At 43.9% G+C, this 22,451-nt stretch overlaps 1 protein-coding gene across 3 annotated transcripts; it reads left to right on the forward strand.

The window, feature by feature from the left end:
- The first annotated feature begins 986 nt into the window (after window positions 1-986).
- On the forward strand, window positions 987-21,462 carry ZNF711 (zinc finger protein 711). 3 transcript variants are annotated; one of them, XM_063170819.1, is made up of 9 exons: window positions 987-1,056; window positions 5,348-5,452; window positions 6,224-6,754; window positions 14,512-14,670; window positions 15,450-15,596; window positions 16,168-16,305; window positions 17,442-17,489; window positions 18,001-18,144; window positions 18,609-21,462. In XM_063170819.1, the coding sequence occupies exons 2-9, from the start codon at window positions 5,374-5,376 to the stop codon at window positions 19,784-19,786; spliced, it is 2,424 nt and encodes an 807-aa protein (XP_063026889.1). In that variant the 5' UTR covers window positions 987-1,056; window positions 5,348-5,373; the 3' UTR covers window positions 19,787-21,462. The 3 variants fall into 3 exon arrangements, with proteins under 3 accessions (XP_063026889.1, XP_063026890.1, XP_063026891.1); XM_063170820.1 differs by having other exon boundaries at window positions 18,001-18,036; XM_063170821.1 differs by lacking the exons at window positions 987-1,056; window positions 5,348-5,452; window positions 6,224-6,754 and adding an exon at window positions 10,653-10,964.
- The last annotated feature ends 989 nt before the right edge of the window (window positions 21,463-22,451 follow it).

The following is a 22,451-nucleotide window of genomic DNA, read 5'->3' on the forward strand; positions in this document are numbered from 1 at the left end:
ACTACTGTCAGTAGGATCCCCTGGGGCTGCCCCATCTCAGGATGCCCACCTTGGTCACCAAACTCCCAGAGCCCAGGTGGTTTAGGTGCCCTCTAAACCCCAGATAGAAGCAACCCTGCAGTCCCTCAGGTGGCTCTGAGCAATCCCCTCAGCATCTCAGGGCTTTGGGTCACATTTCCCAGGCACCCACTTCTGCCTTTACACTTTACTTGGAAACACAACACTGGCTCTGGATTCCTCTAAGGAATAGAAGACATGGAACAGGCACCAAGCATCGCCCACGTCCTCCTTTGCTCAGATTTGTACAGCAGCCTCTCAATCTTGTCACAAAGAGCAAAGTTTCCAAAGACACGTTGCTATGCTTCTTATAAGAAGGTTCGTGTCCGAATCATAACTAGTTTTATATATTAAAAAAACTAGTTCAACTCTGTATTTACTTGTCACGTTTAATCAGGTAAGTCGGGTTTTCACGCTGGTAAGAGACCCACAGAACAGAAACTGTTGCCCGAGCTATTTAAATGTGCAGTTTTTTATTCACAGCCCTCACGGGGCGGGTGTGTGTGGGGGAACTCCCCTCAGTGCCCCTCACAGTGCTCCGGGCGGGAGCGGGTTGCCTGCGCGGTGCCCGGGGCCGGGGCCGGCTGCCTCCACGGTCTCCTGACGGTGCCCCGGGCGGGACCAGAGGTCCCCTCACCGTGCCCCGGGGCGGGAGCCGGGTTCCCCCGCGGTCCCCTGGGCAGGAGCGGGGTGCCTCCACGGTCCTCTCACGGTGCTCCGGGCGAGAGCCGAGTCTCCCCGCGGACCCTCATGGCGCCCCGGGCAGGAGCGGGGTCCCCCCGCGGTCCCCTGACGGTGCCGGGGGCGCGGGGGGGTCTGAGGGGGCGGCGGCGGCTGCGCCTGCTCGGCGCGCGGGGGCGCGCGTGACGTGCGGGGGGAGCGGAGCGGGGCCGCGCGCGCTCGCGGCCGCCGCCCGGCCCAGGCTGCGGGCGGAGCGGGCCCAGGCCCGGCCCGGCCCCGGCGCGTCCCGCGGGCCCGGCGCACCCCGGGCCTGCACAGGTGAGCCGGGGCACGGGCACGGGCACGGTGGAGCCGCGCAGGCCGCGCTCCGGCACCGCCGCCGCGGTCGCTGCGGGCCGCGGCCGTCCCTGGGCTGACGGGCGGGGGAGCCCCGGCCGGGCCCGCCGGTACCGCGCCGGGCGGGTGGTGCGGGCGGGCCCGGCGGTGGAGGGGCCGCGCGGGCGGGCAGAAAATGGCGGAACACAAGATGTCGGCCGGGCCGGCGGGGCGGGGAGGCCGCGGCTCAGGGCCGCGGGACGGCGTTATCCCGGCCGGGACCGGGTCATTCCCGCCGGGCCGGCGTTATCCCGGCGCTGCCCCCGCCTGCCGGCCCGCACCGCCGCGGGACAGCCGCTCCTTTGTCCCCGCGCTCCCTTGGCCGCCTCCCCCCGCCCCGGCGGCACCGCGGGCGCGCCCGCGCCGGGCACGCGCGGAGGGAGGGAAGGAGGGAGGGAGGGAAGCGCCGGAGCCGCCGGCGGCAGCGGGCACCGCCAGCCCCGGGCACCGCCGGCCCCGGGCACCGCCGGCCCCGGGCACCGCCGGCCCCGGGCACCGCCGGCCCCGGGCACCGCCGGCCCCGGGCACCGCCGGCCCGCTGTGCCCCTGGTTTTTACTACGGGAACTTTTATTTGTGCAGCGCGTAGATGTAATCTATTTTTTCTATTTTATTTTTTATTATTTTGTATTAAGAGGCTTTAGCGCGTTTCAGGCAGCGAGACAAAATCTCGTTCGCTGGTTTTGTCTGTGGCATTTAAATGGGTTTAGAGTGTAAGTGGTCGTGGTGATTTTTAGGTGGACGCAATAAAGGACTTTAAAATGGATATGCTGGTTTTTCATACTCGGTCTGTTCTCTGCCAGGGGTCTGCGTTAACCTGCATGTTATTTTATTAATTGGGGTTTTTTAATTAAGATTTCTGCACAAGCAGGACGTTTCTCATTGCGTTTCTGTCAGCTGCTGCATTAAAATTAGGGGTAGAAAAAAATGAAAACCATGTTATCAGGCGAGGATGATTATTTGTTCTTCAGCTTGAATGTTAAGAAATTAAATGGTTACACAGCATCTGGTTCCTATTTTTCAACGGCGTAGAAGTTTATTTATTGTTCCATTGCTGTGTGTGTGAGCCTGGTCCTTTTGGTTTAATGCAAATCTCATATGCAGCTTGTGAATAACCAAAACACCAGCAGTACATGATGTTGTGTTTTCCTTTAGAGCATGTAAACAAGATGTAAATTGTTTAGAAGAAATCCACTATTTTAAGGGAGAGATTAAGGGCTGACCATGCAATTAGGCTTCATGTGAAAATACTCCACCTGAACCCACTGTGAATAGAGGTCTGTATAAACTGGGGAGATGCTTAACGTTTGCAGGACCACACGAAATGTATTCCTGAAGCTCCATAAATAAAGAGCATGTATTTGAGCTGTAATTGGCATGTTGCAATTGGTGTTCTATAGAAATGCTGTTTATGTTATACACATTTGAAATATGGCAACAATGCCTGGAAGGCAGCCCCGGGATTGGGAGTTTCCCTGTCCCCCTGGGAACACCAATGACACCCTGTTTTTCCTAGGAAGGGTAGAAGTGCTGAAGCATTGGTTGTTATTCCTCCTCCTTAAAATGCTTTGCTGAATATCTTTGCATTTGGAGTGTTTTCTTAAGCTCTCTCTAAAATGAAAATATCCCTGGCTATTCTGTGATACTTTCTTTAGGAAGAGTAAGCTAAGGACAGATCAGTGTATCCTGGGAACTTCCACCAGATTTTCAGTTGAATGTTGCTGTTACGTGTCCTTAGGTCATTCCAAACTGCCAGCCATTACCCTTGATTTTAGAATTGCCATGTGCAGAAGTGATTTACAGTTGTAGTCAGAGAGGTCAGATATCTCTTCTACTCTAAAATTCATTGCTTGTCTCAGCTGAGCCCCATCTAAGGAAGAGTTTTGGCATAAAAAGCTGAAATAGATTGAAATGAACCTCAGGCTCATTAGAAAGAGAACTGCTATTTTTCAGAAAAGCAAAACCATTCCAAATACAGACATATTTTAAAAATTTAGCCTTGAGACATTGCTCTGGGAGTCTCAGTGTAGGTTGCATGAAATACTTCATTTTGGGATGTGATGATAATATGCTCTTTCCTAAGCCAAGCAAAAAAAATCAATGAAAAAATTAATGGAATATTGTAAAGTAAACATTTTATTGGCTGATGCTAAAAACATTTTCACTGCCTTTAAATACCCAGAGGAGAAGGGGAATTGAGAGGAAGAATTGAGATGTTACAAGTTAGAGGAAGGGCTAAGTTTGGGGTTGTGACAGGGTGTGGAATTGTGGCTTTCTGCCTGATTTCTGCCTTTCCAAAGCCCTGATTGGATCTGCCTGTGGTGCTGTGGGTGTGTTACACCGTGTACTACAGGAGGAAGCTGAGAAGAGCCACAATTAATCACTGCACTGCATTTTTTTGCTGTTCCCAATAACAAGATTTGCCTGCATGTGTGACATGTGGAGCTGCATCATTGGCACTGCTGCAACCTGAGAGCAGAACCAGCGGGGCTGGGCCTCCCCAGGGCTCATTCTTCAGCAGCAGGAAGGGCTTTTCCTGCTGCCACTGCATTCCTTTGAGATCCCAAAGTTGATATCAAAAATAAATTTGTGATTGTGTGGTTGATTCAAGTCCATCCTTTGTCTGCACTGAGGGTTTACAGGAACATTCTTCATAGGGTTGGTACAGCTTCAGTGGGGTTGTTGCCTGGGTGTCATCTTCCATCTCTGATTTCAGGGGAAGTTTAAGGGATTGCTGCTGCCATCCCATAACTTTGGTTCTTTTTCTAGTCCTGTTAACTACCAGGAAAATACTCTTGTAATAATGATTTGCTTTCCCTGCAAAAATTTAAATTCAAATTATAGTCCTACTTTGTATTAAATTTTTCTGTGTGCCACAATACTTAATATAGTTGTGCATCTAATTATTTAATCAGAAAATAAATTGCTTATTAAGAAGGAAAAAAAATTCTAGGCTATACTTCCTGTAATCTCAGATTGATAGAAATTAAGGTAATTTTTCATATTCATTTACTCTGGAAAAAGGATTCTCTGAAAAGGCTGTGGTCAGGAAATGTTAGATATTGCCTTAATTCTGAAATAGTTTAATGGGTAATTTATGACCTAGAGCTGCATTGTGTTTTATACTAGTGAGGATTCATTAGCTACAGGCAGAATTTTGGGTGGCTGTGGTGGTAATTTGGGAGTGATGGATCATTGCACTGGGCTCTGGAGCTGCTCTGTCATCCTTACAATGCTGAAAAAATTTGATTTTGGAATGGAATTGAAATAGTAAAATCCTTGCCAACTTTCCTCATGGATAATGTTTGACTTTTTCATATTCTTGAATTCAAAGTTGGTGCTAGAAGAGGAAAGCTTTGGAGACTTACCTGGAAAGATTTGTACTCCCTGTGCTCCTCTCTGCCCCGCTCAGGTCACGTAGTTCTGAGCTCTGACTGCATCCACCTCCCACAACTCCTAAAACTTCTTGTTTGCTCTGGGATTCTGTCACTTTCTCTGATTCTTGGATACAAGAGTGCAGAACAATACCAGATTTTAGTCTTGTGCAACTGAGATTTTTTTAGGCTTGATATTTTTCACCTGTGAAAGCCTTGAGCTCTTTCTGATCCTGTGGGTGATTCTGTTGGGTCACTTTGCACTGAGAACTTGTGTAAAGTCCTTGGGGTTGCAGCAAATTGCAAAATAATTCAGAATCTGCACATTTCAGGGTTTGGTAGCAATGCTGGAATGCTGATTTTATCCTTCTCTCTCTGTTTTATGGGGGCACTGTCAAATGATAGATGCTTTCTCCTGCTCTGGGAGGGGCTTTGTGTTGCTGTACCTTGTCACAGAGATCCAGCATCCCCAGTTAAACTTACACATTAAAATTGGGTTTGAAGTGTCTCATATATCCAAATTTGAAAGAATTGGAAAAATTGATATTCCCAATACAATTCTCCACTTTCTTCATTGTAGCTCCACACATGCAGAATCACCAGCCTTGATAATTAGTTAATGAGTCCGTAGACAGGCAGAGCAGAGGATGCTTTGTGCACAATTGCTAATATTTATTATTATGCTAAGGTAAAAAATATAAACCAAAACAGTAAAGTGAATTCTGTGCAGTGTTGCTTTTGGTTTTCTTGAATTTTTGGGTGAATACTTCTCTGTGTTTGTCAGTGTAACACATCAATCCAGTAAAGCTGATCAACACAAGAACACTGTTTAACATAAATTCTCTTTTTTGTTTTTTTGCAGTTGTTTGTGAATGAATTTGGCTGAATATGGATCCAGGTGGTGGAAGTCTTGGATTGCAAACACAGGAATCCAAAATGCCTCACACTATGATCATGCAAGATTTTGGTAAACATTTTAACTATTAAAAATAATGAGTAAAATCCAGGAGATGATCTTCTCAGGTATTGGGAAGGACCATGTCTATACCAAGATATTTTCATTTGAATTACAACACTGAATAATGTTTATTATTTTCTAAAAATTCTGATAAGAACTCTTCTATTGAGTGTTTTCAGGATTAAAACTGCTGTTCTTGTGTTAAAATAGTTCACTGTGCATTTTGTGTTATGTCTAGAAAAGTAGCCTGCAAATACGACTGGCCAGTCTAGTCTGGTAATGAAAACCAAATTTCTACCTCCAGCCACTCCTTGTGATGTGGCAAGTTGTTGGAAATGTGACTGTAAATATTGCATAAAGCTGAGTGTTTATTTTTAACAAGGCCCTTGCTGTCCAAAGGATGAGTCCTTTTACTGTAACAGCAGTTAATGGTTTGTTACCACACTTCAGTGTCACGCAGGAATTCTGTGAAGGTTCACAGTGCTGCTGCAATGAAATGTTTTCTGACTGGGAATTAAAGAGAAAGAGACTGAATGGTAAACTGGCCTTTAGTTTTTAACAGATCCTGAGTTGGGGACAAACTCCACATGATGTCTTGAAGTGGTGTGTTTTATCGTAGCTTGTACAGAACTGGCTGCTTTGGACAGTGTTTATTGGGTGAAATGTGGGGAAGTCACAGATTTTTCCATCTTGCCTCTGTGATAACTCCATTCCTTAGACAAACCACTTGCTGGTGCAATAATTGTAACATTTTTCTCCCGGTTCCTGGTTGTTCCCCAGTGGCTGGGATGGCTGGCACCGCTCACATCGATGGAGACCACATTGTCGTGTCAGTCCCTGAAGCCGTGCTGGTTTCTGACGTGGTCACGGACGATGGGATCACCCTCGACCACGGCCTGGCAGCCGAGGTGGTGCAGGGCCCCGACATCATCACGGAGACGGACGTGGTCACCGAGGGCGTCATCGTCCCCGACTCGGTGCTGGAGGCCGACGTGGCCATCGAGGAGGCCCTGGACGCCGGCGACCACGTCCTGACCTCGGACCTGATCACGGAGACCGTGCGCGTTCCCGACCAGGTGTTTGTGGCAGACCTCGTCACGGGCCCCGAGGGACACCTGGAGCACGTGGTGCAGGACGCCGTGCCCGGGGCCGACTCGCCCACCATGGTGTCCGAGGAGGTGCTGGTGACCAACTCGGACTCGGAGGCTGTGATCCAGGCTGCTGGCACTGTCCCTGGCTCCGCCGTCACCATCAAAACCGAGGACGACGACGACGGCAAGAGCACTTCTGAAGACTACCTGATGATATCCTGTAAGTGCACAGAGGGAGATGGAAGCAGGAGGGAGCTCCTGGTGGGGAGAAGTTCCTGGAACTGGACTCTTGGAACGCTCAGGGGATAGGCTGGTGCCCAGTTAATTCCTGGTCTCTGGATTTGGGGTTTTGATGCAAAGTCACTGATACAACAAGAGAGAAGGACATTGATGCTGCTGAGTGAGTGGGTGCGTATGTTTGTGTTTCTGAAACTAGATATTCCAGGAAATTTAAGAAAAACACCTTGGAAAGTTAAACACTCAATTTATTTGGAATATACAACTTTTTCTAAAAAAACGCCACAGGTGTATTACAATGCTGTGTAGATTCATGTAAAAATAACATATTTGGCTTAATCAGGAGACTTCACTAAGAAATACTTTCTTAAGATCTCTAACTCAAAGTTTTCTCAATACGTCCACAAAATGTGGTTTCTTTAGTGTACTAAAAATGATAATAGGTATTTAATTGTCTGTTGTGCTCTTCTGGGCTGAACTTGGAAATAAGGGGTCAGGTTCATTAATGGATTGGCTCATTAACACATTCCACACAGCATCCAACTCCATATGATCCTGTTGACAGTAGCTGAAGTTGGCTACTGAAAAAACCTTGGGTACTTTGGGTTTCTTCAATGCTTACATTATACCCAAGGTACCAGTTGTTGTCTTTCTGCTACACAAATTTGATAAAATATATTCCAAGTAATTGATTTTTTTAATTCTTCAAATCATTATTGAAATGTAAGCAGGTCAAAACAGATTTTATTTAGTCAGATGCAATATGTTAAAAAAAAGTCAATGCCAAGCGTGTCGAAGTGTCAGTCTGTTCACAACAAGCTGCATTTATTAAAAATCTCATGACAGAGGACATCACTGATTCATGATTATAATGATTTCCCTCTCTTATAGCATTTATGTCCCTTTTGCAGAATATATTTGTTTTTGTTCAGTAGAGGATGAACAGCAATGATTTTTAAAACTTTCCATCATTACTGTGTCACTAACAGAAGTCAGAAACAGATGTTTTTGAAAAAGGAACTTCAAAAATGAGTCTATAAAGCAAATTAGACCTGCTACAAAGAAAACCCTGTGTGTTTTTTTAACAAAAGAAACACCATTTTACACTCAGTTGTTTCACTGAACAAATTCCTCCTTTCTGACAGAGTACTTAGGAGGAGTTTATTCTGTAACTGGTTATTTCCCTTGTCATTGTAAGTACAGTCATCTTTGGGACTCCTTCTGAGAGAGATGAGTGTGATGGATGCTGATGATCCTGCACTTAGACCAGAGCATCTGAAGCTTTCAGTTACCTGATGGCCCCACGAGTGTCTGACACATTCATGGTTTTGTCAGGTGTTATCAAGCTTGGCTTTCACAATGTCTCAAAGCCATTTTGAGACCTAGTTTTCAGCAAATTAAATTTTTATATATGTATGATCGTGATGTGCCTGAATAGTCACAGTTGGAAGCTACATTATTCATCTAGGAGTTTGTTTTAAGTAATCATTTATGTAAATTAAGGCAGTCATAGAATTGTGTAGGATGGGATAGAGCTGTAAGATTATTGAGTTTAATTGTTCTCCCAGCACTGCCAGGGCCAGCACTGCCCGTGTCCCCAAGGGCCACATCCACATGGCTTTAGAGTCCCACCAGGGATGGGGACTCCAGCACTGCCCTGGGCAGCTGTGCCAGTGTTTGGCAACCTTTCCATGCAGGAATTTTTCCCAGTATCCAATCTCCACCTCCCCTGGCGCAGCCTGAGGCTGTTCCCATTCCCTGAGCAGAGCCCCCCCGGCTGTCCCCTCCTGTCAGGAGCTGTGCAGAGCCACAAGGTCCCCCCTGAGCCTCCTTTTCTCCAGGCTGAGCCCCTTCCCAGCTCCCTCAGCCCCTCCTGGGCTCCATTCCCTCTCCAGCTCCCTCAGCCCCTCCTGGGCTCCATTCCCTCCCCAGCTCCCTCAGCCCCTCCTGGGCTCCATTCCCTCCCCAGCTCCCTCAGCCCCTCCTGGGCTCCATTCCCTCCCCAGCTCCCTCAGCCCCTCCTGGGCTCCATTCCCTCCCAGCTCCCTCAGCCCCTCCTGGGCTCCATTCCCTCCCCAGCTCCCTCAGCCCCTCCTGGGCTCCATTCCCTCCCCAGCTCCCTCAGCCCCTCCTGGGCTCCATTCCCTCCCCAGCTCCGTTCCCTTCCCTGGACTCACCCCAGCCCCTCAATGTCCCTCTGTTCATGAGGGTCCCCGAGCTGCCCCAGCACTGGAGGTGCCCCAGCAGTGCCAGCACAGGGGACAGCACTGCCCTGATGCCCTGGACACCATTCCTGACCCAAGCCAGGTGCCACTGGCCTCTTGCCCACCTGGGATCCCTGGGCTCATGTCGTGCTGCTGTCACCAGCACTCCCAGGGCCTTTCCCAGCCCCTCTGCCCCAGCCTGGAGCTTTCCATGGGGTTGTTGTGACCCCAGGGCAGGACCTGACACCTGTGAGCCTCCACCAGTGGCCTCAGCCCAGGATCCAGCCTGTGCAGACTCCCTGCATTGCTTCCCAGCTCAGTGTCACCTGCAAAGCTGATCCCCTCCTCTGGATCACTGATAGAGCTCTTTGAGCTCTGTTGTGTTCCTAAGTTTTGACCCTGTGCTGTGCTGGAGATGCCAGGCTGACCCCACAAAGTGTCTGCTGTTGTGTTTTTGTCAGCAGTGATGAATCATTCTTATGCAGCTTTTAATTTTTCTTTATTGCTCAAATATTACCCTTGAATTTGTTTTGTTTATGGAGATAATGTGTTGTGTAGAATAGATAAAGGCCTCAATTTATCAAGCAGATCAAAACTTTTTATTTACTTATATGTATTAATTGTCAAATGCTGTCTATATTGTAGAAAGTGAATTTTATAGTATTTCATTTGGGGTGTATATATAGGACTGTTGAACTGCTTTTACAATATAAATCACACCTAAGTGATACTTCTAAAGAATTTCAAAATACTCAGTTGTCTTTTAATGAAATTTAGCATCTAAAAAGGGAGAACTGCATAAAATGCCAGATATGCCCTTAGGGAGTACCGCAGGTTGTTCTGTTGAACATGTGGGAACTACCAAAATGTGACATTTTAGGGTATGGAACTGACTGTGGAGTTCTCATTTCCCTTATGCTTGTTGGGAGTCACAGCTTAAATGACAGAACCATAGCATGGGATGGGTTGGAAGGGACTTTACTCAAAGGTGATTTTTCACCATTTTGAGGTGACATTCCCATGTAGATGCTTTATACACTTCTGGTAATTACATTTTCTGTGTAAAACTGCTTGGACAATAGTAAGTTTGTCTTGATAGCTGTGTGGCTATCTGTGTATGATTTTGTGATTGGAAATTTTCATTGGAAGATTATCACTACTCTGAGTTTAATCATTCTCCCAGCACTGCAGGGCCACCACTGCCCATGTCCCCAAGGGCCACATCCACATAGCTTTTAAATCCCACCAGGGATGGGGACTCCAGCACTGCTCTGGGCAGCTGTGCCAGTATCCAATCTCCACCTCCCCTGGCCCAGTCTGTTCTGCTGCTTTTTCAAACCAGCTTTATAAGCAAAGGACTTAAAAAAATCTATTTTTCATACATTAACAACACGAATACCACGGGGTGTTGACGATTCTTTGCTTTAAGCCATCCGAACACCTCAGTAAAGAGGAATTGAATCCCAAAGCTGTGGTGGGCCCCTGACCCCAGCCCTGTGAGTGAGATGGAGCTGGTGAGCAGCACAAGCTGTGCTGCAGGGGCAGTGGGCAGTGCAGCTGAAGCCTCCCCTCTTTTGTTTTTCAGGTTTGCGATATTCAGACCCACAGCGGGTTGCCAGCCCCCGCTCCGCGTGCCGGCCCCATGCACTATTCTGGTGACCTCAAAGCCACCACTGACCCACCCTGGAGCTGGCCCGGGGCTAAGGTACTGTGCCACCAACACCTCCTTTGTAGTGTCTTACACTGTTGCCTCGTTTGCTAAACATTTTAGGATTCCTACTCCTCTATTTGAACTTATGGGACTTAAGTAGATCAGACATTAGAAAAACCCGGAGGATTGTCAAAGCCTTGTGGGACTTACCTTGCCCTCGTGTTGCTGCTCTGGTGGCTGTGGCATCACCAGCATAGTGCATGTGAGGCATCACATGGATTGGGAGCTGGCAATCCACGGTGAATCTGGACATCACACACCTGAAAACAGCCCAGCAGGTAAGTTTAACACTGGGAGTGTGCTGAGTTTTCCTTTAAGGCTTGTTCACTCAGGAGGATTCAGCATCTATTTATGGAGGTTCTGTGTTGTGTTGTTTCAGTTTATTTTAAGGGACCAGATAATAACATGTAGTGCTTCTGGTGGGTGAGTCAGAGCTGGAAGAGACTTTGATATTCCATTGACAGAAAGGAATCAAGCAGTCCCTGTTCCGCTGAGCCATCCCTGGGGAAAGCAGCACAGAATTTAGCACTGATGGGTTGGCAGTGATTGAAGGCATCTTACTTAAACAACAGAATATTTTCATGAGCTGTTCTAAAAAACAATGATATTTTGGAACCTGACAAAGATTACTTGTCCTGGTGTGTTGTTTTATTTAAATCTGTTTAAAAGGTAGATGGGGGCCATGAGATTAATTTCAGATAAGACAGGACTTTAAGCAAAAGAAATTGCCAACTCAGTGTGTTTTCTTGTATTTGAAACAAAAAGCAACATCTTACAAATAACAGTCTGTATTGATGTAATTTTCTCAGCCCAGATGATATTTTCCAAATTTTGCTATATTACACATTTGCTGTTGTAGAAAAGTGATCCCAGAGGCTCTGGATACACAAACTTCCTGATAGGTTTCCATTCCTTTAGCTTAAATTGTAAAGACTGAATGTTTTAGAGATTACACAGGATGGTTAATGGTGTAGAAGTAACCACAAATGTTAAAAATACTGTTCTGATTTTGCCCCTTTAAAACAGGACTCTCTATTTTCAAAGGATATTGAAGATTTGGGGGCTTTACAGGCAATATTAAAACACAGTGGGTGTGTGTACATGCTATATTGAGGTTTTGGAGTTTTCTTTTGCTGAAAACATTCTTACAAAAGTTGAAAAATTTCCTCTTTTTTTTCCTTCATGTAATGTTTATTGCATTGCAGTTGATGTTCTGGTAAATATCTAAAATTATGGGATTTTTTCTAATTTCATTATTTAATTATTTCACCAGGCCCATAGTGGTGCACAGTCACTGTCACATAATATTAGTTAAATAGTTGGAAATTCTTCCATAAAGAAAACTTCCTGTCACACGTGTGGTGACTCCCCTGTTCAGCAGGAAATTGCTGTTGTTGAGTAACTTCATTTCTGTTACACTGGTAATGTGTTGTGTTTATAAAATATATGAATTTAGAAAAAAATGGTGTTGCTGGAGCTGCAGGATTGAAAAGAACTTTATTGCCACCTCCCAGTTCTAAATTGGCAGGGTTTGTGAGCTTTGAAATTCTCTTTTTGGCAGTCACAGAGCTGGGTATACAATCCCTCTTTGTACTGGGGATTACCTCCAGTCCTTCCAACACTCACACATGCAGTGGGAATGGTCATTGTATCTAATTAAACTTACATTTATCATTTTCCAGAACATGCATAAGAGACTTGGATAAACTTTAAAAGCCTTGCAGAAAAAAAGTCATTAATAAATTCATGTTTAGTAAATGTATGGAAATACTTATTCCAAGATAAGGGAATTTCAGCATCTCCACTTTTCTGTCTGCTGACAACCCCATTCTGGCAGCTTAAAAAATGTCAATTAGCAGGTGCAGTAACACTGCCCCAGGGGATATAGAAGGGTTTAATGACCTGGTGCTGGGAAAGTCGAGTGTCAGGGGAATATTCAGGTTCTCTGTTGTGGCTCTCTCTGTGTTTGTGCTCTGAGGGTTTCCAGTGTCCTGCCAGGTCATACAAACATCAGGCTGCACGTGGCAGGCTCTCACTCATTAAGGTGTTGATGTTCCTGGCATTGATTTCAGTAGGGTTTTTTTCATTAAAAAAGCAAAATCTCTCTTCCTGAGGAATTTTTTTTCCTGATCCATGTTTGATACTTCTTCAGCAATGGAATTAATCCATTGCTGAAAAAAGAACAAAACCCAAACCCCACCAAAGAGTTTAACCAGCTTTTTTAAATGTTCTCCTTAGATGTTTCAGGTTATAGAGCGTGGTGCTGATAACAGCAAGGTTGTGGGATCAATCCCCATATGGATCATTCACTCAAGAGTTGGACTTGATGATCCTTGTGGGTCCCCTCCAACTCAGAACATGAATTTTCACCAAAGTACAGACTTCACAAAGGTTCTAAACCAAAACCAGATATTTCTTTGTACTTCCCTGCATTTTATCCAGTTCTGTCCTCAGTAACTCCTGTACTCACCTGGTGCAGTCCAGGATTTTGAGTAGAAATGAGGTTTGCAGTGCTGTGAGCTGGGTGTGTGTCTGTGGGAAGAGATTAGTGTGGGATTGCTGGGGTGGATTCCCCTGCCCTGCTGCAGGAGAGGCACCTTCTCCTTCCCACTCCAGTGACTGGGATTCCAGTTTAGCCCAGTGCTCAAGGGGTTAGAGCAGCTCTTGGGAGCAGGAAGCTGGGAGGGGGCTGGGGACACTGCAGCCCTCCCAGGTAAGCCAGCTTCTCCCAGGGATCAGGGCCTTGGTGTCCCCATGGAGTCAGGCAGCTCTGCTGTCACCTCAGTGTTCATTTTAAGGAGTTTTTCTTCGCTTAGGGCACTCATACTTTAATGTTACGTGTGCAGTAAGATGCTGTTTCCCTGGAATGTATTTCATTCAGATTTTGTCTACATTTTGTGGGATTCTCCTCTATTTAGAGGACTTCAGTGGGTGTTCAGCACTGCACAGGTTTGTGTGGACCATCTGCACAGGAGCTAAATTTATCCTCAGTGAGAAGTGTGTCAGTACATGTGTCAGGGACATGCTGAGTTTGGTACCCTCAGGGCTGGCAATATGAGGTGTATCTATGGTCATCTCTGTGAATGCCTTTTTTACCAAAATAGGCTGCTTTATAATAGTTTGGATGTATTTTCTTTCCTTAGAAATTATATGAGCATTTTGAATGTATAAAGCAAATAATCAGCAAGTGAGTTGTGTAAAGAATGAGAAGTCAATCTCTCATAGTAGTGTTTGGATTTATTGTCACTGCATCTTTTAATCAGCTGTATATCATGCATTAATCTTCATTAATGTGTATGTTTTCAAGTGATAAACTGGATAAAATTATCATTTCTTTGAGGAAGAAGATACAGTCAGATGTATACTTCTTTAGCTGGGAATATACTCCACTCATCACACTCCTCAAGAGCCACTAAATTTTAGTCACTATGCATCAGAGTGAAACTTCTGAAAACTCTTAGACTGTAACAGGCAATTCTGGGTTAATTTTTAATGCTTTTGTATAGATCTTTAATTTTAATTATTGATAAATTTTTGCTTTCTAAGAGTAATAGTTTCCCCCATAACCAGTTACCTCATTCCCTTTGATGACAAGCTCCCTCTTGTGTCCTTTATTCTGTAACTCCTGCTGTGTTTCCTCAGTTGCAATAAAATACTGAACTTCTGGAATCTCTTAAATTTCTTGAGATGAGCTGCTTTTAAAGGCCACTTATGAATACAAACCTTTCCTGTGCATGGGGAGAATAGTGGAGAAAATCATGCTGCTGATTACTTTGACTTCTAAAAATGTGTTTGAAGCTCATTATTATTCTCTTTTCTTTGCAGTGGATGATGTTGGAGAGAAATTGGACCATATAGGAAGCACTCCCTTGAAGATCAGTACCGAGGTGGCAAATGATGATGTTGCTAAAGATGATGGCTTTGGTTCAGAAGTTATCAAAGTCTACATATTTAAAGCTGAAGCTGAAGATGATGTTGAAATAGGTACCTTGAAATCCTGTTTATTCTTTCAGTAGTGTGAAGTGTTTCAGGGTCTTTGTTCTTCATTCCATGTGATCCAGTGACTGGAGGGTTCTGTAGAACGTGGCATTTGTGGAGGCTGCCCAGTTGCACAAATGCTGGGTGTGGATTAGGCTCAAGTTCTTTTTTGATTAGCTGGGCTATTTTCAGGCAGCCAAAGCCCAAATGTAGAAGTGGTTGTGTGTCTGCAGCTGTTTTTTCAGCTGCTGCTTTTCTCTGACTTTGCAAGGCACAAGTGTGTCAGCACAGCAGAGCCTCTGGAGTGGATCCCTTTTGTTGGTGGGAGCCTTTGGTGGCCTTTGCAGGGAGAGGGGAGGAATTCTGGGGCTGCAGGTGAGCCAAGGGACTCAGAAATCTCTGCAGCTCCCTTTCCCCATGGATAGACCAGCAATCCCTGTGCTCTGAGGGGATGCACAACTCAAAACTCACAGAATTCCCCTCTTGGCTGTTCTTGGAGCTGAAACCTCTGGATCATTGTGGGTCCCTTCCCAAATGCACTTTGTTCCTGTGGGGATGGCTCTCAGTCTCCAGGGACAGAGGGACAGAAGGGACAGACTGCTCATGCAGCAGCAGGGAGAGCCAGAATCTCTGATGGCTGAGGAGTCATTCCCAGCAGGGCTGTTCTCTGAGCTGCTCTCAGGGAGGGGGTCCCAGCCAGTCAACAAAATCCTTGGATCTGACATTAATCTTACCAGTGGCTTTGTTCACATTGACTTAATGTGTGTAACTTCTTTTTGTTCGAGGTGGGACAGAAATTGTCACCGAGAGTGACTTTCACAATGGCCATTCTGTGGCTGGAGTCATTGAACAAGGAGGCGTTGGGAGAATGCAGCGAGAAAAAATGGTTTACATGGCTGTCAAGGACTCTTCTCAGGAAGATGAAGATATTAGTAAGCATAATAAGAAATATTTTTATTTCTCATGCTGTTTGTACACCCATATAACCATCATTCTCAAGGACATTTTTAATTATTTTCTGAAGGATTCTTCAGCCTCAAGTAGTAGAAAACTGAGTTCATCTTCCCTAAAAATAAAAAGCAGGCTATAATTATTTTAAAGTGATGTGGATAATACACTTTGTGCATACTGTGTGCAGTAATTTAATTATTTATATTAAATTTAACATGTCCATGGATGAAGTTAATGAGGTTAGTCAAACTTCTTATTTTTCTATTTTCCTACTGTGAATTAAGCAGCTTTCTGAAAAAGTGGCAAATGTCATCAGTTGCAAGTTCATGAGTTTGTCTATTGGAAATTTTATGGGCATTTGTTTTGGATTAGTATTTATTGATACATGTTTCCTCTCTTTAAGGAATATCTGAATAAGCAATGATCCCCTAAATGCCAAAGGAAGAAAATTAATTTATAATGGGTATCAATCAGAGCAAGAGCAAATTAAAAGCAGGAAAAATTTGGAAAGACAGAATAAAATTAAAGATTTATTCTCCTCCCTTCATCCAGGCTGTGCTGAAATAGCAGATGAAGTTTATATGGAAGTTATTGTAGGGGAAGAAGAAGCCACATCCCTTCCAGACACCCAGCTTGAGGACTCTGGCGTGAATAAAACGTTTGTCCCCGTTGCTTGGGCTGCTGCTTACGGTAGGAGCCTGTGCTTCTTTCCTGAAAATCCCTGCCATCATTTCCTCCCCCATGCAGCTGCCAGCATCTCTGGGATGACCTCACCTTGTTCTTGGGGTTTGGAAGCAGCTCCTGATCTCTCCAGGGATTGCTGTGTGTTGGCTTTCATGGAGTAGAAAAGAAAGCCTGTTAGGAGAAGTCTGATTTTGTTTCAGATCCCAGATCAGATGTACAGAGTATTTGGGGTTTGAAGATCTTAATGTTGAAGATCTTAAACAAGAAAAGCCTTAAGTATTTTACATTAGGAGGGGGATGGGGGAAAGACTGTAAAAAGGGAATAGTAAGAATAAATATGTAAATATGTTCCCAGTAATTTCAGTTTTTAGACATGTTTTAAGCCTGTTAGTCCTCCAGGTGAGAAACAAAAAACTGATTTATTTTCAAATACTGTGTCTGAGTATATTGTGAGTTCTGTCTATTGTTTTGTATCATTTCCTTGGATTTTTGGTGTGTTAAATTTTGTTAAGAGGGTATCAAGTTATCCATAGTTTCTGTTACAATTAATTAAGCAAGTTAGTGAAAATTCCTTGGTGTGGAATTTGGTGAAAATTCCTTGGTGAGAGCCCAACAGCTGGGCTGCTCAAGTGCTTCAGAACCACAGAGCTTTGGCACATAGCAGCAAATACTTCAGTGCAAAATAAGGAATGTGTTCCTGAGATATCCCTTGTGCATCTCCAAAACTCCATTGTGCTGAGAGGCTGATAAGGGCCAAGTCCTCTTATCTGCCTCCTACTCCAGGCAGATAAAGTGCTTCCGTCTCAGGAGCAAAGTGTGCATTTCAGATAACCTCTGCATTGCTATCTGAGGGGATAGATGAAGTTAAAAGTTTGCAGAAACAAGAATATTAATAATGGAAAGCAGGAGAGGCAGCAGGGTAAGCATGCACACACAGATGGGGTGGCTATTAACTCCTCCCAGAGATGGGATTTTGGTTCCTGAGGCTCATGATTATACAACACCGAGCTGCACATCCCACTTGGATGGTGTTAACCTGTTACTTATTAGCTAAGTTAGTTTTCTCTCATTATCAGGCTTTCAAAAGCAGCATCTTTAAAAAGAATATTATTTTATAATGACTAAAATACCATTTTCTGCAGGAGATGAAAGAAGGCTTCCCCGAAGATACGAAGATGGTCAAGCGGCAGGTGAGAACTTTTAACAGCATTTAAACTAAAACTGTCTTTGAGAAAACAGATATTTCTGTGTCAGTGCTCCTAATCAGAGATGCAAAGAATGAGCCATAAATTAGATATTGAAGGACTCCACAGTCTTTCTCTGTTGTTTTGAATGAAAACAATTCTAGATGTCTGTAGGCCTTCGGAGGGGGTGGGGAAGTTGGGAGGCACTGCCAAGTTTTTAATGTAGTTTTGCAGACAGAAAAGAGATAATGCAGTTGTATGAAGTGAAAACAAGTTTAATAAAAATCAGGGAATATACTTATGAAATGAATCAGTGTTTAAACAATCATACCCTTGACTTTTGCCAGGAAAGATAGATAGTGGTTCTCATTAGCACACTTCTTTTTAATGTATCTTGTGATAGAGGAATGGGCAGTGCTTGTTTTTAAGTAGATAATGCTGCTGTGCAATTCCAGTCGTCAGTCCCAAAGAAACAAGTTGTTTAAGGTTTTTTATGGTGTCTAATTTTTGTTTCTAGGAAATAACTTGGATACACGATTAGAAAACAAAAACGGTAATGCAACACAGTACCTGCAGATTTGTGATAGCATTAGCACTAATAGAGTGCTCAAACAAAAAACCAAGAAAAGGAGGAGAGGAGAGGCCAGGCAATGGCAAACAGGTAAACACTGGATGGTTACGGTATTGTCACGGAGTGCCACTGACTCCTGTCCTATTCCTTTTCTCTTTTTTTAAGCTGATGCAGAATTAAAAGCTATAAATGATGATTTGCGTATTTCCTGTGTCCTTCCCCCCTCCAGTTCTGTGCCTAGAAAATGTCATATTTTGCTATTCAGAGTCAGTACACCCAGGGCTGATGCAATTCATTGGAATGTTGCAAGCTATTAAAAAGTACCCATGGCTATATTCAGTGCACATGTGATATTCCTGATCTGTTTGAGCAGTTTCTAAAACAGAACTATATAAACTATAGGTGCTGTGGATTGGTTGTTTTTAAACTACTGAGCCACTCTCTCTCTGCTGCAAGTGTAAGTGCATGAATCTGAACAGCACTTGGCTGATTTAAAACTTCTTAATCAGTAAATGTGTTTCCTTCATAACTTGTTTTTGTTTGTTCAAAAACAGCTGTTATAATAGGTCCTGATGGACAGCCCTTAACAGTTTACCCTTGTCATATTTGTGGGAAAAAATTTAAATCCAGAGGATTCTTGAAAAGGCATATGAAGAACCATCCCGATCATATGATCAAGAAGAAATACCAGTGTACAGACTGTGACTTTACAACTAACAAAAAAGTAAGTTTCCACAATCATCTGGAAAGCCATAAACTTATAAATAAAGTTGATAAAACGCACGAGTTTACAGAGTACACGAGAAGATACAGAGAGGCGAGCCCGTTGAGTTCCAATAAACTCATCCTGAGGGACAAGGAGCCCAAGCTCCACAAGTGCAAATATTGTGACTATGAGACTGCAGAGCAGGGGCTGCTCAACAGGCACCTGCTGGCAGTCCATAGCAAGAACTTCCCTCATGTGTGCGTGGAGTGCGGGAAGGGCTTCCGCCACCCCTCGGAGCTGAAAAAGCACATGAGGACCCACACGGGGGAAAAGCCATACCAGTGTCAGCACTGCGTGTTCAGGTGTGCTGACCAGTCCAACCTGAAAACTCACATCAAAACCAAACACGGCACCGACCTGCCCTTTAAATGTGAGCACTGTCCCCAGGCCTTCGCCGACGAGAAGGAGCTGCAGCAGCACACCGAGCTCTTCCAAGGCCATAAGACTCACCAGTGTCCCCACTGTGACCACAAGAGCACCAACTCCAGCGACCTGAAGCGACACATCATTTCAGTGCACACCAAGGATTTTCCCCACAAGTGTGAGGTGTGTGAGAAAGGCTTCCACCGGCCCTCGGAGCTCAAAAAGCATAGCGAGACCCATAAAGGGAAAAAGATCCACCAGTGTAGGCACTGTGACTTCAAAACCTCCGACCCCTTTGTGCTCAGTGGGCACATCCTCTCCGTGCACACCAAGGACCTGCCTTTTAAATGCAAACGGTGTAAAAGGGGCTTCAGGCAGCAGAACGAACTGAAGAAGCACATGAAGACCCACAGTGGCAGGAAGGTGTACCAGTGCCAGTACTGTGAGTACAGCACCACGGACGCGTCGGGCTTTAAGCGCCACGTCATCTCCATCCACACCAAAGACTACCCCCACAGGTGTGAGTTCTGCAAAAAGGGCTTCCGCAGGCCCTCCGAGAAAAATCAGCACATCATGAGGCACCACAAAGAGGCCATCCTGTGATAGGTGAGCTCCAGCAGGAAGCCGTGTAGGAACTGTCATATGCTAATTGGGGAAAAAAATAAATCTCACGAACTGTTTCTCCTGGTTTCAAAGCTTGATATTAAACCATAACTTTACATTCTTTGTATTAAAAGTCTTAAAAAGTATTAGGGTTGGCAGGGGAACTCATAGCCCTATGATTGTTGCTGATCAGAACATAAAGAGCACTAGAGAATGCAGAGGATGGATGAATGTCTAAAATTTGCAGAAAGATGGATGAATGTCTCCAAGTGAACAGTATTTGCCATTGCTGAGTCTAGAGGACAGGGCAGAGCTGATTGTGTGGCCCATTCTGTCAGTCCCAACGTGTGTCTCCAGTATGGAAACAGATCCCTGGTGGGGTGAGCTACAGAGGGTTTGCAGAGGAGCCCCCTCTTCACTTCTTGTGCAGTTTGGAACGGGGAGTTTTAGTCAGACACTTCATCACAACGTTTTCAATTGTGCCTAGAAATTGAATTCCAGAACTGGCAAAATTATCTGGGGGGGCGTCCCTTGTTCGGTTTGGTTTGGTTTTTGTTTTTAAACATTTCATAGGGAAACTTTTTGGTTTCCTTTATTAGTTTAGGTCCAAGAAGCATTTTTTTACTGGTTTTCAAAGCTGCTAACCTATTTTATTGCAGGATATGATGTTTAAAATAGAGCATTATGTTATGGTCTCAGAGGTGGTGTTCTGGTGCTAGGGTTAAAGATGTATATGTATATAATTTCCCTTTTTTTATCTGAAACTACAGTTGAATGTTGTTCAGTATGGCACATATAACAAAATTAACTTTGAATTTGACTTTTTTTTTAAAGGACAAAAATGGATGCAGCTCATAGTGTTGTGACTCAACACTAATTTTTTTCCTCGCTACTTTAAAGTCTTCTCTAAAAAGAATATTAAAAACAGTTGAAAACTGTAGGGGTTTTTAAATTAAAAATTCAAAGTACTTAGAGGTTCTTTAGGGCAGTGTTCTTAACAGGTATGACAGTTACTGTCCTACCTCCTAATATGAAATTTTCCATATAGACATAAAATTGCACCTTTTAATCGATTCTTTTAAAAAAAGATCTATACCATGCTATAAACATGCATTTTCAATCTGTAAGAAAGTATATATGCAGTATTTAACCAGAAAAACCTGCTGCCACTAGAGTTTGGAGGTGGATCTTGAGTTTACAGTGTATACATTTAAAATATGCATCCCTTTAAAAATGCTTTGTGTTAGCATGCTGCAAATCCAATGGCGCTTATATAACGAGCTGGTCTAGGGCTATTTAATGAAAAACCTGGTCATAAATGTTATGCATATAATGTGTATTTTTTACTTTTTTTAGTTGCTTCATGTTTGCACACAGCTGTTCACATGAGAAATTGTAACTTCATGCTATATTGTGGCTTTGTGTTCCAGATAATGTTCATATTTTGTTTTTGCACCAGATGAGAATCAGTTCCTTGAGAATAAATTTTTTTTATATTTCTAAACTTCAGAAAGTTAAAATTTGGGAAATCTCTTAGACAAATAAGTGTTTTATGTGGCTGTAAAAAATGATGTACACGCTGTAAAATAAGATTGTCACTGTTCTGTGGGATTATTATTTCTAAATGTGTTACTCATCGTAACGGGCATACAATAAAACGCATCTCTTGCACTCCAGATTTTTTGGAGTTTCCTTTTCATTTATGGTGTTTAGAAAAGTCCCATTCTCTGTAAATTCACCTGATGTTTTTAATTGCATTGTTCACTAATTAACATGTAATCACATTTCAAGTAAACAGGTTACTGCAGGTGTATTTATCAGACTGTTAAGGAGAGAACATTGGGTTTAACTCTTTCACAGGTAATGTATTTGTGTTTGTTTTGCTTATTTCTAAAATAATTATCAAATCTGATACTGACATTCCTTTGATTTTTTTTTTCCTTCAAGACAACAAAAAACTTCTCACATATTTAGGGAATAACCAGGTAGGTTTTTGTCTTTTTAATTATGTAATAACAGCTTGCAGAATGAAATGCTAAAAACTCTGCTATCCTAAATTCCCTCTCTTTTTAGAATACTTGAATTGCACCATCAATAACAGATTAAAAAGCTGAAGAAGAACATGTGCTATTAAATGAACCCATCACTGAGGATTTCAATGGGCTTTGAGCCACTGAACTCGTAGGTTTTGCACAAAGAGCAGAAATTAAGCAGACAGGAATTAATTCATTTGGGTTTTGTTGCTGCTTTTCCTTGCATGCCCAGCAGTCAGAAGGGAAAAAAATCAAAATCTTAGTGATTTAAGGCTGTGGATTTCTGACAATGTCAGTGCTTTGTTCCTGAATGTTATATTGAATACAGGGACTGAAGGAGTTTTTCTTCACCTGAAGATGATTCCTGACTCTGCCCATGGCTGTGCTGGCTCATTTTTCCACCCTACAGATGGACCAAATAATCAGGTAATTAATTGTTCTCTATCAAAGCAGGAGGTAGATTGCTGTTCTTGACATAAGATTTTATTAGGAAGTGGTGTTTTAAATCTTCTGAAATGGAAGGATAAAATGGCACCTGAGTCCTCAGCAGTTTGAGGGACAGTTCCCAAATCCTTCTCAGTGCCCTGTCCCAGTAAATATTTGAGAGCTGTGACAGGTCAGGGGTGCTTGAG

Source organism: Melospiza melodia, chromosome 16, assembly GCF_035770615.1.
Source record: "Melospiza melodia melodia isolate bMelMel2 chromosome 16, bMelMel2.pri, whole genome shotgun sequence".
Classification (NCBI taxonomy): Eukaryota; Metazoa; Chordata; class Aves; order Passeriformes; family Passerellidae; genus Melospiza; species Melospiza melodia.

Excerpts from the sequence above, each read along its gene's own strand:
- ZNF711 (XM_063170819.1), top strand. The coding sequence starts at position 5,374 with ATGGATCCAGGTGGTGGAAGTCTTGGATTGCAAACACAGGAATCCAAA. Across the intron at positions 5,453-6,223 it reads TATGATCATGCAAGATTTTG|TGGCTGGGATGGCTGGCACC; the intron begins GTAAACATTTTA and ends GTTGTTCCCCAG. Across the intron at positions 6,755-14,511 it reads AGACTACCTGATGATATCCT|TGGATGATGTTGGAGAGAAA; the intron begins GTAAGTGCACAG and ends TTTTCTTTGCAG.